The sequence below is a fragment of the Acomys minous genome (genome assembly GCF_964271855.1).
Source record: "Acomys minous genome assembly, chromosome: 11".
Lineage (NCBI taxonomy): Eukaryota > Metazoa > Chordata > Mammalia > Rodentia > Muridae > Acomys > Acomys minous.
In genome coordinates, this window is record NC_140492.1 from 92556638 (window position 1) to 92572206 (window position 15569).

Sequence of the window (15569 nt, forward strand, 5' to 3'; positions counted from 1 at the left end):
ACTGTAACCACTTCACTCAGAAGTGAGGATCCTAGTCTAAACTCCGAAGGAGCTGGGGATTTGTTTTCTAATTTCTAGAAAAAACTCTCATGAAGGTAGGAGGATTTTATAGTCCTTCTAGGGACAGAGAAAGGCCAGGTATTTATATCCATAATATTCTTCTGCAAAAGTGGAGCCCTAAGCCAATTCTATGGAAACACAGAAAAACAAACCATGAGTTTTTTGTTTCCTACAGTTGATGAAGGAAGAAACTCAAATGTCTTAGGCATGGCCTGCATTTATGTCACCCCTTTTCTTCTGTTGAAAGTCATCAGTGAACTCTCACATGTATAATTTCAAGAAGGGGTTTTGGTACTACGTCTGCACTGTCACTCTCTTGGATGCTATTAATGGTCCAGTGGGAAACAGGACCCAGTTCTGGCCAATTAGAATTCTATTTCAGAATTTTTTACATCTTAACAGAAACAAAAGTGGTCCTTTCACTTCCTGTCACAAAGGTGCATGAGAACACATGTTGAGCCACTCATGGCCATGTTACTGGAAGTCCTGCTGATGTCTCTGCCCATGAGTCTAGTAAGTCTACCCCGATACTTTCTTGAGCTTTGCTATGTAAGCCTTATGAACTGAAGTTAGCTCAACTGAAGTTTTATTACTTGCCACCACAATTATTGTGTTTCTAATAAGCATTTGCTGAATGCCTACCATGTTCAAAGTATTCTATATTCTACAGGGGGAAACAAAAAGAAAAAACCAACAAACAAACAAACCCCAAGATCCTATGTTAGAAAAATAGTTCTCCAAAGTCATAAAAAGAGCAACATTGAAACAAAGACTAGATTCCCCATTAACTACTATTTCCACTGAATCTCATTTATAACATTGTAGAAAACAGAATATACATCATAGGATATTTTCTTCTACCTATGATTATAACCATATGTCATATGTTCTTGGGTATGAAACCACCAGAGAGAAGAATATAAAAAGCTTAAGAAGCAATTCTCATAACTTTCCTGGTCAAAGTCCACTGTGCAGGTTTTGTATATGAAAGGCAGTATCTTAGGGACATCAGAGTCCCAGCACCCTAATGAGGACTACTACACTTAGCCCACAAAGTAAAAATGGCTTTTGCTCAAGATTAATTGTTTTATCACTATTTATAGGGAAAATGACATTTATAAATATTATTTCCCAAAGCAAAACACTTTTGACCTAAAATTCATTTTTTAAATCATAACTTAATGTTGAATTAAACATTTTAATAGTACCACATTTTTCTCTGTTAAGTCATTTTCCAAAGGAGATTTAAAGTGTTCTCCTGGTGGGAGGATCCAAGATGGCAGCACCGAACACACAGGGTATCTGATCTGCAGGACAGAGACTAGGGACCAAGCTGGGAACTACAAACCACAGAACCTGAAGAGCCCTAGGTGACAGGGGTCCACAAAGTGCAGAGCATAGGTGGGTCTGACCTCCAGCCACCCAACTGGCCCACGGAGGATGGGTGCCCAGTCCCCAGAGTCCGGACCCATACTCACCTATGAGCTGCTGCTATGCACTGTATCAGGGTCTCAGTATCTGAGACTGAACGGTGGGCAATGAAAACACCAGCCTGGAGCTGTGGGCCTCGGAAAATGCAGGAAAATGGGTGGTTCTGACCTTAGACCAACTCATGAGTCCTGAGAAAGCCCCAGGGCCTGAAGACCACATGGGCACAAAATCCAAATCCCAGTGACCATGTGTGCCTCACCTATGCTCTCTGTCTCCCTTTCTGACTGATCTGTGGGCCACACAGTAACAGCATTACAGCCAGCTGGCCCAGGAGGAACTGAGAGTCTGGATCTGGGCCCACCAGTCCACAGAGGTACCCAGGGCCCACACGGGGCCCAGGCAGATGTGGACACGCCCTTCAGCTACAGCTCCAAAGCCACACTCAGGTTGACTGATCTAAGGCAAGACAGTCTAAAGAGATGGGGGAGGAACCTCCAGCCTAGTGGACTGTTCCCAGTGGACTGTTTCCGCACACTTGGCCAGAACTGATCTGGTCTGAACGGAGAGGGCAGGTGCCTGGCGACTATAGCTCAGCAGGGGCTCCCATACTCTCAGGAGGGTCTGAACCAGCCAGAGTGGTTCAGGCAGAAACCTAGCCACCGCCCCAATACAGGGAGCCGTTCCCACAAGCTCTGGTGGAGCCAGACCAGCTGCCGCAACTCAGGGGGCGTGCCTGCATGCACCCAGATGGGACTGAACCCACCTGAAGGGATCAGGCAGAAGCTCAGACAACTCCCACAGGCCAGAGGGCAGTATCTGCTCTCTCAAGTGAGACTGAACCTAGGTCCCACAGCCTGGACTGATCAGGTAGAATCCTAGCCAACCCCCACAAGCCAGCAGGGTTTCCAGCAGTCTAGGGTAGACTGAGCCTAGGCCCTAAAAGCCCCAGTGCCTGAGGGCAGAGTTTTCACAGCCTAGCCAAAGACAGGATAACCCACTTTATCTACACTACCTCTAACTGATCCTTTGGCTGCAGAGCACCAGCACCGGCCTCTGCTGGCTCAGTGGGGAGCCCCAGGTGTGGAGTAAAGTCCCCTGGAGCTGAAACCAGGTCACCTGCCTGATTCAGGGAAGGACACAAGAAACTACCTCCCAACATTAGAAACAGCAAGCTGACTAAAGGCAAGTATAAAACCACAAACAACAAAAACCAAAATAACATGGTATCTCCAGATCCCAGCTATCCCAAAGAAATCAACCCTAAGAACTCAAACACAAGATGCTAATGGAGGAAACTAATAAAATCCATAAGCAAATGCAGGAAGATGCAGCCAAACAGGTTGAAGACATTAAAGAGGCCTATAGAGAGGCATTGGAAGAAATTTAGGAAAATACAAACAATCAGATGAAGGAAATCAATAAAAAAAAGTTCAAGATATGAAGATGAAAATGGAAACAATGATAAAAGTACAGACAGAAGAATGCTGGGAATGAGAGAACTTAGAGAAGAAAGCAAGTAATGCAGAGGCAAACTTCTCTAACAGAATTCAAAAGATGGAGAAAGGACTCTCAGAAGTAGAAGATACAATGGTAGAACTTGAAGCAACCATCAAAGAAAATGCTAAATATGAAAAACTCCTGACACAAAACATCCAAGAAATCAAGGGCACCATGAAAAGACAAAACCTGAGGATAATAGGCATTGAGGAAAGAGAAGATGCCCTGGCTCCAAGGCCCAGAAAATATTTTCAACAAAATCATATAAGAAAACTTCCAATTTAAAGAAGGATATGCATATAAACATAAAGAGGCCTACAGAAACCAAATGGAATAGACCAGAAAAGAAAATCCTCTTGCCACATAATAATCAAAACACAAAATGTACAGAACAAAAAAAAATATTAAAAATGGCAAGGGAAAAGGGACAAGTAACATATAATGGCAAACCTATCAGAATTACACCTGTCTTCTTAGCAGAGACTATAAAAGTCAGAAGGGCCGAGACAGAGGTCCTGCAAACTTGAAGAGACCACAGCTCCCAGGCCAGACTATTATATCCAGCAAAACTTTCAACAATAATTAATGGAGAAAACAAGATATTCCATGACAAAACCAAATTCAAACAGTATCTACCCACAAATCTGGCTCTACAGAAGTTACTAGAATGAAAACTCCAACCCAAAGTGACAAACTACAACCAAAATTACAAGGAAATAGATAACCCCTGTTGCAAAAACATAACCATACAAACACTCTACTGCAATCAACATAAAAACTAAGGGACATAAAAGTCACTGATCATTAATATCTCTCAACATCAATGGTCTCAATTCTCCAATGAAAAGACACAGACTAACTGAATGGATGCATAAGCAAGACACAACATTTTTTTGCATTCAAGAAATACATCTCAGCCACAAGGATAGGCATTACCTCAGGATAAAAGCCCAGAAAAAGGTATTCAAGCAAACAGACACAGGAAGCAAGCTGGTGTATCCATTTTACTATCTAATAAAATTGACTTTCAACCACAATCAAGCAAAAGAGCTGAGGAGGGACACTTCATACTCATCAAAGGCTAAGTCAACCAAGATGACGTCACAATTCTGAACATCTATGTCTGCAATACAACACTCACATTTGTAAAATATTAAGAAAGCTTAAACCACACATCGATCCCCACACATTAATAGTATGAGACTTCAACACTCCACTTTCACCAAAGGATAGGTCAACAAAACAGAAACTAAACCAAGAAATAATGACACTAGCCTATGTCTTGAATCAAATGGATCTAATAGATATCTACAGAACTTTCACCCAATCACAAAAGGCTATACCGTCTTCTCAGCACCTCATGAAACCTTCTCCAAAACTGATCATATAGTAAGTCACAAAGCAAGCCTCAATAGATATAAGAAGATTGATAAAATATCTTGAATCCTATCAGATCACCATGTACTAAAGTTGGACTTCAACAACAGCAGAGATAACAAAAATCCTACACACACATGGAAACTAAACAACTCTCTACTCAATGACACTGGGTCAGGAAAGAAATTAAGGACTTCCAAAAATTCAATGAAAATGATGAAACAATATATCCAAATTTATGGGACACATTGAAAGCAGTGCTAAGAGGAAAATTCATAGCACTAAGTGGCTTCATAAAGAAATTATAAACATCTCACATAAGCAACTTAATGACACATCTGGAAGCCCTAGAGAAAAAAAGAAGCAGAAACACCCAAGAGGAGTAGATGGCTGGAAACAATCAAACTCAGGGTTGAAATCAATAAATTAGAAACAAAGAGAACAATTCAAAGAATCAACAAATCCAGGAACTGGTTCTTTGAGAAAAATCAACAAGATAGACAAACCATTAGCCAAACTAACTAAAAGAAAGACACTATCCAAATCAACAAAATCAGAAATGAAAAGGGAAACATAACAACAGACACTGAAGAAATACAAAGAATCATAAGGTCCTACTTGAAAGGCTTATATGCCACAAAATTTGAAAATCTAAGGAAAATGGATCATTTTCTTCATTGTTCCCATTTGCCAAAGTTGAATCAAGATCAGATAAACAAATTAAATAGTCCTATTTCTCCTACAGAAATAGAAGCTATCATAAAAAGTCTCTCAACAACAACAACAACAACAAAAGCAGCCCAGGGCCAAATGGTTTCAGTGAAGAATTCTGTCAGACCTTCAAACAAAAGCCAATACCAATACTCTTCAAGCTATTCCATAAAATAGTAATGGATGGAACATTACCAAACTCTTTCTATGAGGCCACAGTTACCTTGATACCTAAACCTCATAAAGACCCAACAAAGAGAATTTCAGACCAATTTCTATTATGTAAATTGGTGCAAAAATACTCAATAAAACACTTGCAAACCCAATCCAAGAACACATCAAAGATATCATTCACCATGACCAAGTAAACTTTATTCCAGGCATGCAGGGACAGTCTAATATATGGAAATCCATCAATATAATCCACCATATAAACAAACTGAAAGAAAAAACCCACATGATCATCTCCTTAGATGCAGAAAAAGTATTTGACAAAATCCAACACCCATTTATGTTTAAAGTTTTGGAGAGATCAGGGATACAAGGTACATACCTAAACATAATGAAGGTTATATACAACAAGCCAATAGCCAAAATCAAATTAAATGGAGAAGTAGTCAAGAAAATTCCTCTAAAATTGGGGACCAGACATTTTCTCCATATCTCTTCAATATAGTTCTTGAAGTTCTATCCAGAGCAATAAGACAACAAAAGGAGATCAAAGGGATCCAAATAGGAAAGGAGGAAGTCAAATTATACCTATTTGTAGCTGATATGATAGTGTACATAAGTGATCCCCCAAAATTCCACCAGAGAACTCCTATAGCCACTAAACACTTCCAGCAAAGTGGCTGGATAAAATTTTAACTCAAAAGAGTCAGTAGCCTTCCTGTATACCAGTGACAATCATGCTGAGAAAGAAATTAGGGAAACTATATCCTCGACGATAGCCACAAGCAAGATAAAGTATCTAGGAATAACTCTAACCAAGCACGTGAAAGACTTGTTTGAAAAAAACTTCAAATCTCTGAAGAAAGAGATTGAAGATGACATCAGAAGATGGAAAGATCTCCCTTGTTCATGTATCAGAAGAATTAACATAGTAAATATGCCCATCTTACCAAGGGCAATTTATAGATTCAATGCAATCACTATCAAAATACCTACACAATTTTTAAAAGACATTGAAAGATCAATTCTCAACTTCATATGGAAAAACAAAAAAACCCAGAATAACTAAATTTGTACAATAAAAGATCCTCCAGAGGAATCTCCATACCCGATCTCAAGCTGTACTATAGAGAAACAGTAATTAAAATAGCATGGTATTGGCATAGAAATAGGCAGGTCGACTAATGGAATTGAATTGAAGACCCAGAAATAAATCCACACACATATGGACACTTGATTTTTGACAAAGAAACCAAATCTTTATCTTCAACAAATGATGCTGGCCTAACTGAATGTCTACATGTAGAAAAATGCAAGCAGATCCATACTTATCACCATGCACAAAACTCAAGTCCAGGTGGATTAAAGACATTAACATAAAACCGGAGACACTAAATCTGTTAGAAGAAGTAGTGAGGAAGAGCCTGGAATGCATTGGCACAGGAGATAACTTTCTGAACAGAACTCCAACAGCTCAGGCTCTAAGGTCAACAATTAATAAATGGGACCTCATGAGACTGAGAAGCTTCTGTAAGGCAGAAGACACTGTCAACAGAACAAAGCAACAGCCTACAGACTGGGAAAAGATCTTCACCAACTCTACATCTGGCAAAGGCCTAATATCCAATATATACAAAGAGCTCAAGAAATTAAACACCACCAAACCAAATAACTCAATTAAGAAATGGGGCTCAAAACTAAATAGAGAATTCTCAGTAGAGGAATATCAAATGGTTGAGAAACACCTAAAGAAATGTTCAACATCCTTAGTCATCAGAGAAATGAAAATCAAAATGACTCTGAGATTCCATCTTATACTCATCAGAATGGCAGCACATGCTGGTAAGGATGTGGAGAAAGGGGAACACTCCTTCACTGCTGGTGAGAGTACAAACTTGTACAACCACTTTGGAAATCAATCTGGCACTTTTTCAGAAAACTTGGAATAGGTCTACCTCAAGACCCAGCTATTCCATTCCTTGGAATATACCTAAAAGTTGCTCCACCACATGACAAGGACATATGCTCAACCATGTTCATAGCAGCCTTATTTGTAATAGCCAGAACCTGGAAACAACCTAGATGTCCTTCGGTCAAATAATGGATAAAGAAACTGTGGTACATTTACACTATGGAATACTACTTAGCTATTAAAAACAAGGAAATCTGCAGGCAAATGGCTGGAACTAGAAATGATCATCCTGAGTGAGTTAACCCAGACCCAGAAGATACACATGGCATATACTCACTTATAATTGGACACTAGCCCAACAGAGATGTCCCTTGAAAGTTTTCACTTAGGCGGAAATTGGGATAGATACTGGGACTTCCTATTGGGACTCTAGGTGTGAGAGGTAAGGAAGAATGGGGAAATAGAAGGATCCAAAGGGTCCTAGAACTTACAAGAAGACCATTAAGGCTGGCAGATCTGGACCCAGGCTCAAACTACTGTACCAACCAAGGATAATGCATGCAGTAAACCTAGAACCCCTATTCAGACCTAGCCAATGGACACCACATTCTCCACAATTGTGTGAAGCGCAGGGACTGACTCTGACGTGAACTCTGGTGCCCCCTATTTGACCACTTCTCCTTGGTGGGGAGACCTGGTGACACTCAGAGGAAGAGTAAGCAGATTACCAGGAAGCTATGATTTTATAGTGAAGGATGAGGTCCCCTTCTGTCACAGACCTAGGGGATGGGAATAGGATGAAAGAGGGAGGGAGGGAGAATGGGAAGATACAAGTGAGGGGATAACAATTGAGTTATAATCTGAATAAATTACTTAAATAAAAATAAAATAAAAGTGTTTTCCTTATTCTTTTCTTTCTGTCCCCCCCCAAAATAAACATGATCCCAAGTTGTTAGTACCATATTTGGTAAGGAGGAAAATGTGTACTGAGAATAATCACTTGCATGCCAGCCATAGTGAAAGTCTGATTCAATTTGCAACAGTGATTTCATCATCAAGATTAGGGGATAAAACAGAAATGTGTATAACTCAGCTACAAAAAACTCAGTCACACCACTTCTAGCCATGATCTCATTAGGTCTCATAATGTAAGAGGGATGGAGACCTTCAAATTAAACACAGGTGCTCACAGGCAGCATGATTTGGGAGGCCCTGCTATCTTTAGCCCACAGGGCCAGCACTTTCCTATAGTTTTAATATTCTTTATCACTCTCTTATTGTCAATGATATGTCCACAGAATCTTGGTTGGAATTTATCCCTCTTCTTATCCACGTGGAACACACAGAAGTAAACTATTAACTGATCACCATACCATTTTCCCTCCTGTCTAAAATCACAAGCTTCAGACTCAGTTCCTGGTTTGAGCTGTATTGCATCATATTAGCCCTTCCCATGTTCCTCTGAAAGCTTATTCATGGCCTAATTATTGAAGTAAATGTTTCAGCCTTGCCACTGCATCTCTCCCGTCTCACTGTTTTCTGTCTAGTTTAGAATTCCTGCTTCCCTCAGCTTTCTTCATTATGTGTCTGAGACACTGACAGCCTTCTCTTTGTTTTCTATTTTCTCACCTTTAGATTCTGTAATAAAATATTCCTGGGAATATTAGCCATTGACTCATTATTGCCTGAAACATCTTAGAGCTGGTTCTTTCTGAGCTCATTTCAAGGTCTAGTTACTTTGTGTTTGCTTTGAGATGGGATCTCACTATGTAGACCAAACTGACCTTGAAGTTACTGAGACCCACCTGCTTCTGCCTCTCAAGTGGTGTGCTACCATGCCTGGCCTGATCAAAATGTCTACCATCCATTAGGACTAAAATTAGGAGTCTCTATGTGGGGAGGGTTGTTTACTCTTGCTTATTCATATGTTTTTGTCAGACAAGGTCTCATTCTGGAGCTCGGATTGGTTTGGAACTCACCATGAGCCCTATGATGGGCTTGAATTCCCAGCAATGCTGCTTCAGCCCCCCCAAGCACGGAGACTACAGGCATATGCTACAACAGGATGAATGTCTGAGCATCGGGAAACAGAGTAGCTTGCTGTGCCCTGTATTATCTTGTCTTGCTCTACTGCCTGAGTATTATTAAGAAAATAATACATGGAGGAAGGAAAAAGAAATGAGCCATATAAAATTTTGATCCAAACTTGATCAAACCAGACAGTTTTGAAGAGCTCATCATAAAATCAGATGTTTTGCATTGTAATTTAAGGCAAAATGGCAGAGCAAAGAAAATGAGCTTATTAAAAAGCTATATTCAAATACATAGTAGTCTCAAGCTGTGGGTTCAATATCCAGCATTTGTGGCAAAGACAAAGGATTTTCCAGTCTTTATTCCAGACGCAAGTCTAACCACTTTTTATTCCCTATAAACACATCACAAAATTAAGAAAAAGTCTTCAGAATTTGGCAGTATCATTTTTAATCAATGAGAAACAATTATATAACATATTATTTACTTATTAAATGCTACAATTTTCTTAGGTTTATATCTTTCCTCAATTATTTGCAAAGTGTAAACTAAAATAGGACAGAATTGTATGCCCACAGGCATTCTACAGGCAAAGACTTTTCTCAATTCTTAAACATTAACAAAACAAACCTCTTTTAAATGTGACAACTGGGAATGCTTTGATGAAGCAAACAAAGTCAGACACATAAAGTGCCACTAGACATTTGGTTTGTAACTTAGAATGCTAGTGCTGTCTGGTGTAGTGGGAAACATCACCAGGGATGAAATCCCTCATCTGTGGAGTGATGAGAGTTGGCTGAGGTTACCCAATGATTCTTCCTCGTCTTAAATTTCATACTTTCATAGAGAATGCTCATGAATCTTTTTCTAAACTTGAAATAATAAATTATAGTTGTTTATGGGTGAGGTTCAGTGACTCAAAATAATTATTCTATTAAATAAAACCTAGCCCTTGATAAAAATGAATTTTTAAACTGAGCCTGATAGCATAGGGCTGTCATCTCCGCTACTTGGGGAACTGAAGCAGGAGGCTTGCTGGAGATACAGAACGAGGCCAAGGCTAGCCTGGACAAGTTAATAAAATTTCATTTGAAACTAGAATGAAAAAAAAAAGTCTAGCAATATAACACAGCAGAGAACACTTGCCTGGCATGCAAAACACAGTTTTCCTACTCTGGGCTTTCTTTTCCAAGTTTACTAAGAATTATCTTACTGTAGTTTTATATGATAGCTATTTTTATATTTATTTGCTCAGTTTTAAGAAATCAAACTAATAGTGCTGTGTATACTTAATTGATGTTTTCAAAATCTGGTCTCAGTATTACTACAATGTATATAAGTTTTTGTTTTCATTCACTTGGTTTCTACAACTATAGAAGCCACACTATTATAGAGGAGTAATATTTATATTAATGATTTGCACATAAGGTCATATGTAGAAATATTATTGTTATTAAAACAGCACTATAAAGACTGGATGCTTGGCCTTTCACAATGTGTTCAACTCAGTTTCCTTTTCCTATGCAGGGACACTAGCTTCCCACCAGTCATATCCTTTAATATTAATGTTTTCCTTTTTTTTTTAACCACATAAGTCTACATCATGGATTCTGTTTTCACTGAATTCACTCCCATGGCTATTATACTTTTCATTAAGAAGCTGTTGCTGTGAGCATGCTACTTCTCCCTAGCGAGCCTTCTGCTAGCTTTACCATTTTCTAGAGAAGCTCTATGTTACTCTTTTCCTAACAATACCTCTTCTGTCTATTTTCAAGTCCTTTGTTCTTTCAGTGAGAAACTGTACTGTTCTCTATTTCTCCATACATAGCTACACATGCTCTCAATGTAACTAAATATATCTCATTATTTGAAAAGATATTTTCTGATTAAAAATGCTACTGAAGGTTTTAATTTAATGATATTAGGAAAACATAGAGTTCTTCTTTAAATTAGGAGAATATATTTAAATGAGTACATTAAAGCAAGAAAAAAGTTTTGAAAGTACAATAGAGTAGGTGATTCTCCTTTCTTCTTGCACATGCTATGGTTGAAAGCATCGGTCACCACTACACCTGGTCTATTTTTGAGCTTTCCTTTTTTTTTCTTTTTTTCAAAGATTTATTTATTTATTTATTTATTTATTTATTTATTTATTATACACTGCTCTGCCTGCATGTACACCTGCAGGACAGACGAGGGCATCAGATTGCATTATAGATGGTTGTGAGCCTCCATGTGGTTGCTGGGAATTGAACTCAGGACCTTTGGAAGAGCAGTCAGTGCTCTTAACCTCTGAGTCACTTCTCCAGCCTTATTTGTGAATTTTCTTAGTAAAAATAGATGAAAACAATAATAATACAAAAAGAAATATAACAAACTACAAAGATTACTTGAAGTACAAGCAATAGAGTTAATGTCTTAAGTATATCAAGAGCTCATACAAGCAATAATAAAAGTGTAAGTACTTCTATAAAGTGAGACAGGCCCTGAAGAGAAAGGCAAAACCAAGTAGCATAAATGGCCAATGAACAGAGCTGTTAAATTACCAGCCTAATAGCAATAAAAATGTGCAAAACAAAAGAGCAATTAGATGTCACATCATTTCTTACCATAAAATAACCAAGATGTTTGTACTTCAAGCCTAGCACTCTGGAGGCAAAGGCAGGCAGATCTTTGTAAGTTCGAGGCCAGCCTGGTCTATATAGCAAGTTCTAGGGCTACGTACTGACTCCCTGCCTCACAAAGGAATAAAGGTAAAATGATCAGTATTCAGTCCAGGGAAATAGCATTCATATATACTCTTTCATATATATTCAGACATTCATATATATTGCTAGGTGAGTGTACATTCTTAAAATATTTGGGGGGAACAATTTGACAATGTGCCACAGACACTAAAATGCTCTTTTACTTACTAGAAATTCTATTCCTCCTCATATTGCAGAGGGTATAATTACACACCACAATGTTTTAGTGGGAAAAATGGTGAGTGCTGCGGTATCACAGGAGAGCACGACCTGAATAGAGCAAGGATTGCACAGCAGTGGAATTCAACTTAAATAAACAAGAACATAACTACTAAATGCTGCCAAAGATAATGTTCAAAATAGACTAAGAAATGACTGTCACATGTAAGGACTATATTATTTCATTATGTATACATAAAATGCCTAGAAATAACATACACTAAAATACGAACAGTGGTATTAGGAGTTGGGTTTTTTTTTCCTTGCTTTATCTGTGCATTACATCGCTGTATAGAAAAAGACCCTGTTGCTCTTCTTTCACACTCACATTGGGTCCTACTAGATCACAACAGTCTTGATGTTTGTCCCTAGAATGTCTGCTGGGAATCTTATATATGCAACCATTAAAAGCATTCAAAAATTTTCTTGCATTGTCTGAATTCAAAAGAAGAAAAAGGAAACAAAAAGAAGCTAGCAGAAATTGACTAGTAAAGATACAAAAATATGTACCTTTTGATCTTTCGAAAAAGAAAACCAGACTAAATTTTTCTAATTTTACATTCTCTTTAATTCTTTTCTTTTGAATTCCACCTCCCACCTCAAACCTTAAACAAGGAACTTCATTTCAGAACTACAAAAGGAAAAGAACTGGGAAATTTAATAAGATATTTTAATATGATAACTAATATTTTTAAAGGTTTTAATGAGATATTCAGCTCCACAATGCATAGATCAGTGTTCTCAATGTGTGGGTCATGACCCCTTGGGAGGGGTCACATATTAGATATCCTGCATATCAGATGTTCACATTATGACTCACAGTAGTAGCAAAATTACAGTTATGAAGTAGCAATGGAAATAATTTTATGGTATATTTTGAGATGCACTTATGAAGCTAATTAGCAGAAAAGAAAAAGAAAAGTAAGTGGTTCTTTAAAAAAAAAAAAGGTTTGTCATTCTTGTTTTGTGTGCTTCGCTCTGCAGGAACTACCATAAATTTTTATAAGAGGCAACTTTGGAAATATGAATACATAATTCTTTCTTCGTGCACCCAAAGAAATGAGTGCTCACTTTTTTTCATACTTACTCAGGCGGGCAGGGCTCAGTGCTGCAGGCTCTTTGATTTTCAGGTGGCTTACTGTCAGGATCGCAGAAATTGTTCTGGACAATGGAGTTGTCGTCCAATCTTTTACAGACCACTTCTTGCCTTTGGACACCTTTAAAAAAAAAAGGGATGGCATCATTAATTAGAGAGTCCTTTCCCTTCCAAAAGGCGAGGCATGCACTGCTGCCCTCGGGGCAGTCAAGCTCACTGGATCCTGCGGTCCTATCTGTTCCAACACACTTGCTACTTCTCTAACCAGGACAGCAGTGCTGCTCATTACAGTCAAACTTTAGACAAAATGATTGTTTCATGTTCAGAATCACAGATGTTTTGGACCTGCAATTAGCATTTTCATTTTTATGCTCATCTTCATGCTTTCCTTTTAAAAAATCCTTAAATTTTCCAAACCATCACAAGATAAAATGTATTAATATAAATTTCAATACAAGACAATAGGTGTCTATTTACTTAAAAACAAAGCAACAGAGATTAATTTACTTTCTGACATTTTGTCAGATCAGGACGAAACCAGGTCACCTTTCACTAGGAATACATCACATCCATATTTATTTCACTTATTTTCTTCCATTTATGACTGCATCTAAGCACACATCAAGTTAGATCTCATATGTAATGGGCTGTAAGAAACTGATCTGTTCATCCTAACAGAGTTGGATGCCTGCTGATTTATACCACTGTCAAAGAGTCGCATACATTGTTTGCTCTAGTATTAACTCACAAAATAATTACCTTGGTCTTAAACATTAGTCTGTGTGACTTGATAGCACAACTAAAAACATTGCCATTCTACAATTTACAAAATTCTTAAGTATATGCTTATGATTTATTGGCAGACATATCTACCACAACTTGTTTATACTTCATAAAATGCACTCTCTCTCTCACACACACATACACACACACACACACACATACACACACACACACACACAGAGAGAGAGAGAGAGAGAGAGAGAGAGAGAGAGAGAGAGAGAGAACGAGAATTTTATTTATAAACATTCTAGCTGAAGAGATTTTATATATACTTATTTTTGCTTTAGTATCAACAATCAAAAAATAAAAGACAGATATTTCAAGATATCAAAGAGAAACGGGTGTTTCAGGGCATATAAAAGACATGCTTTATTGTTAACATTTTACTCTTGGAAATGGGCATAATAGCACTAGTAAAGCTAATTACTGACATTTCCCACCTCCTCCCTATAAACACGTAAGCTGAATAAAGAAACTTTAAAAGTAGTGCTGACAGCATTCGGGTAAGCACAGATCGCACCCCGGCTAGCTCTACAGAGTTCTTGTTCAGTCAGCCTGCCTTCCCTCTGTCCTTCCATCCATCCCTTCCTTTCTTCTGGTTGTTTTTATGCTGTAAAATCCTTTTTTTTTTTTTTAAAAAAGGAGTTTGCTCACAAATGTGGGAGTTCTTACGAAAAAGGATCATTTGTGAAGGCAACTTTTCCCTGAAGAACTAAGCACCAAATACTTCTCCCAAGGCTGCTTAGGTCTGGGTGAGCATGCCTCACTTGTCTTGCTTTGGTCATGTTAAATTAAGCCCTTTGAGTGTAAGAGGTTGATAGGAAAAACTATAGAGTCTACTGTTGTCAGGAAGCTAAGTTCTGTAGCTTCCATCTCAATGGTGAGTTGCTGAAGAAGGTATATTTTATTGCTTTTGAGGATGCAAGACTCCCAGGATCACCTTCAGCAACATGTTTTTAGGGGTCTAAAATATAGGCAAACAGTCTACTGGCAAAATGTCTTAAAGCATGCTGTACTCATCCCTCCCAGTTCCTAGAATAGCAAATGACAGCAGTGGAATTTTTAACTATTAAAATTGAGATTTTTGAGGGAAGAATGATTCACAAGAAGCATAGCTATGATCCATCCACAGATGTTCCATGATATTCATCCCCATTGTGTCATTCCAGTGGGCAGATAACCATGTCCCTGTGGTCACCTAGTCAAATACCTCCACTGTTAGTCACAGGGCTGGGCTACTCACAGTGGATCAGACAAGCAACTCTACCCCCCCTGAAGGAATGCTCACTACATCAAGAGCAAGGGTTGCTTTTGTAGGGTTAGCATGTATTTTTAAAGCATATTAAATGTGACTACTCATGAAACAAAAACGCTGGCATTTAACACCATTTGTTGGTTGATTCTCAGAATAGGATAAACAGCAAAACTACAAGATGGTGTCAATGCTGCTTAGCTTCAGTGACAGAAACTGTAAGTTGGTTTCTAAAGGTTAAAACAAATGTTTAGTTTCTTTAAGAGAGCACTACAAATGTTG

At 38.2% G+C, this 15569-nt stretch overlaps 1 protein-coding gene across 5 annotated transcripts in view; it reads right to left on the reverse strand.

Annotated features, from left to right (window-relative positions):
• The window catches only part of ADAMTS6 (ADAM metallopeptidase with thrombospondin type 1 motif 6), a 234947-nt gene that overhangs the window by 19671 nt on the left and 199707 nt on the right, over positions 1 to 15569 (reverse strand). For 4 of the 5 annotated variants that reach the window (XR_014783308.1, XM_084802031.1, XM_084802032.1 and 1 more), the window contains one exon: positions 13244 to 13373. Coding sequence is in view for 3 of the 5 variants with exons in the window: in XM_084802031.1 (XP_084658157.1) it covers positions 13244 to 13373 (130 nt within the window). In the remaining 2 variants the exon portion in view is untranslated. Of the gene's footprint in view, positions 1 to 13243; positions 13374 to 15569 lie in introns of those variants that run through there. The other variant, XR_014783309.1, reaches the window with a different exon arrangement.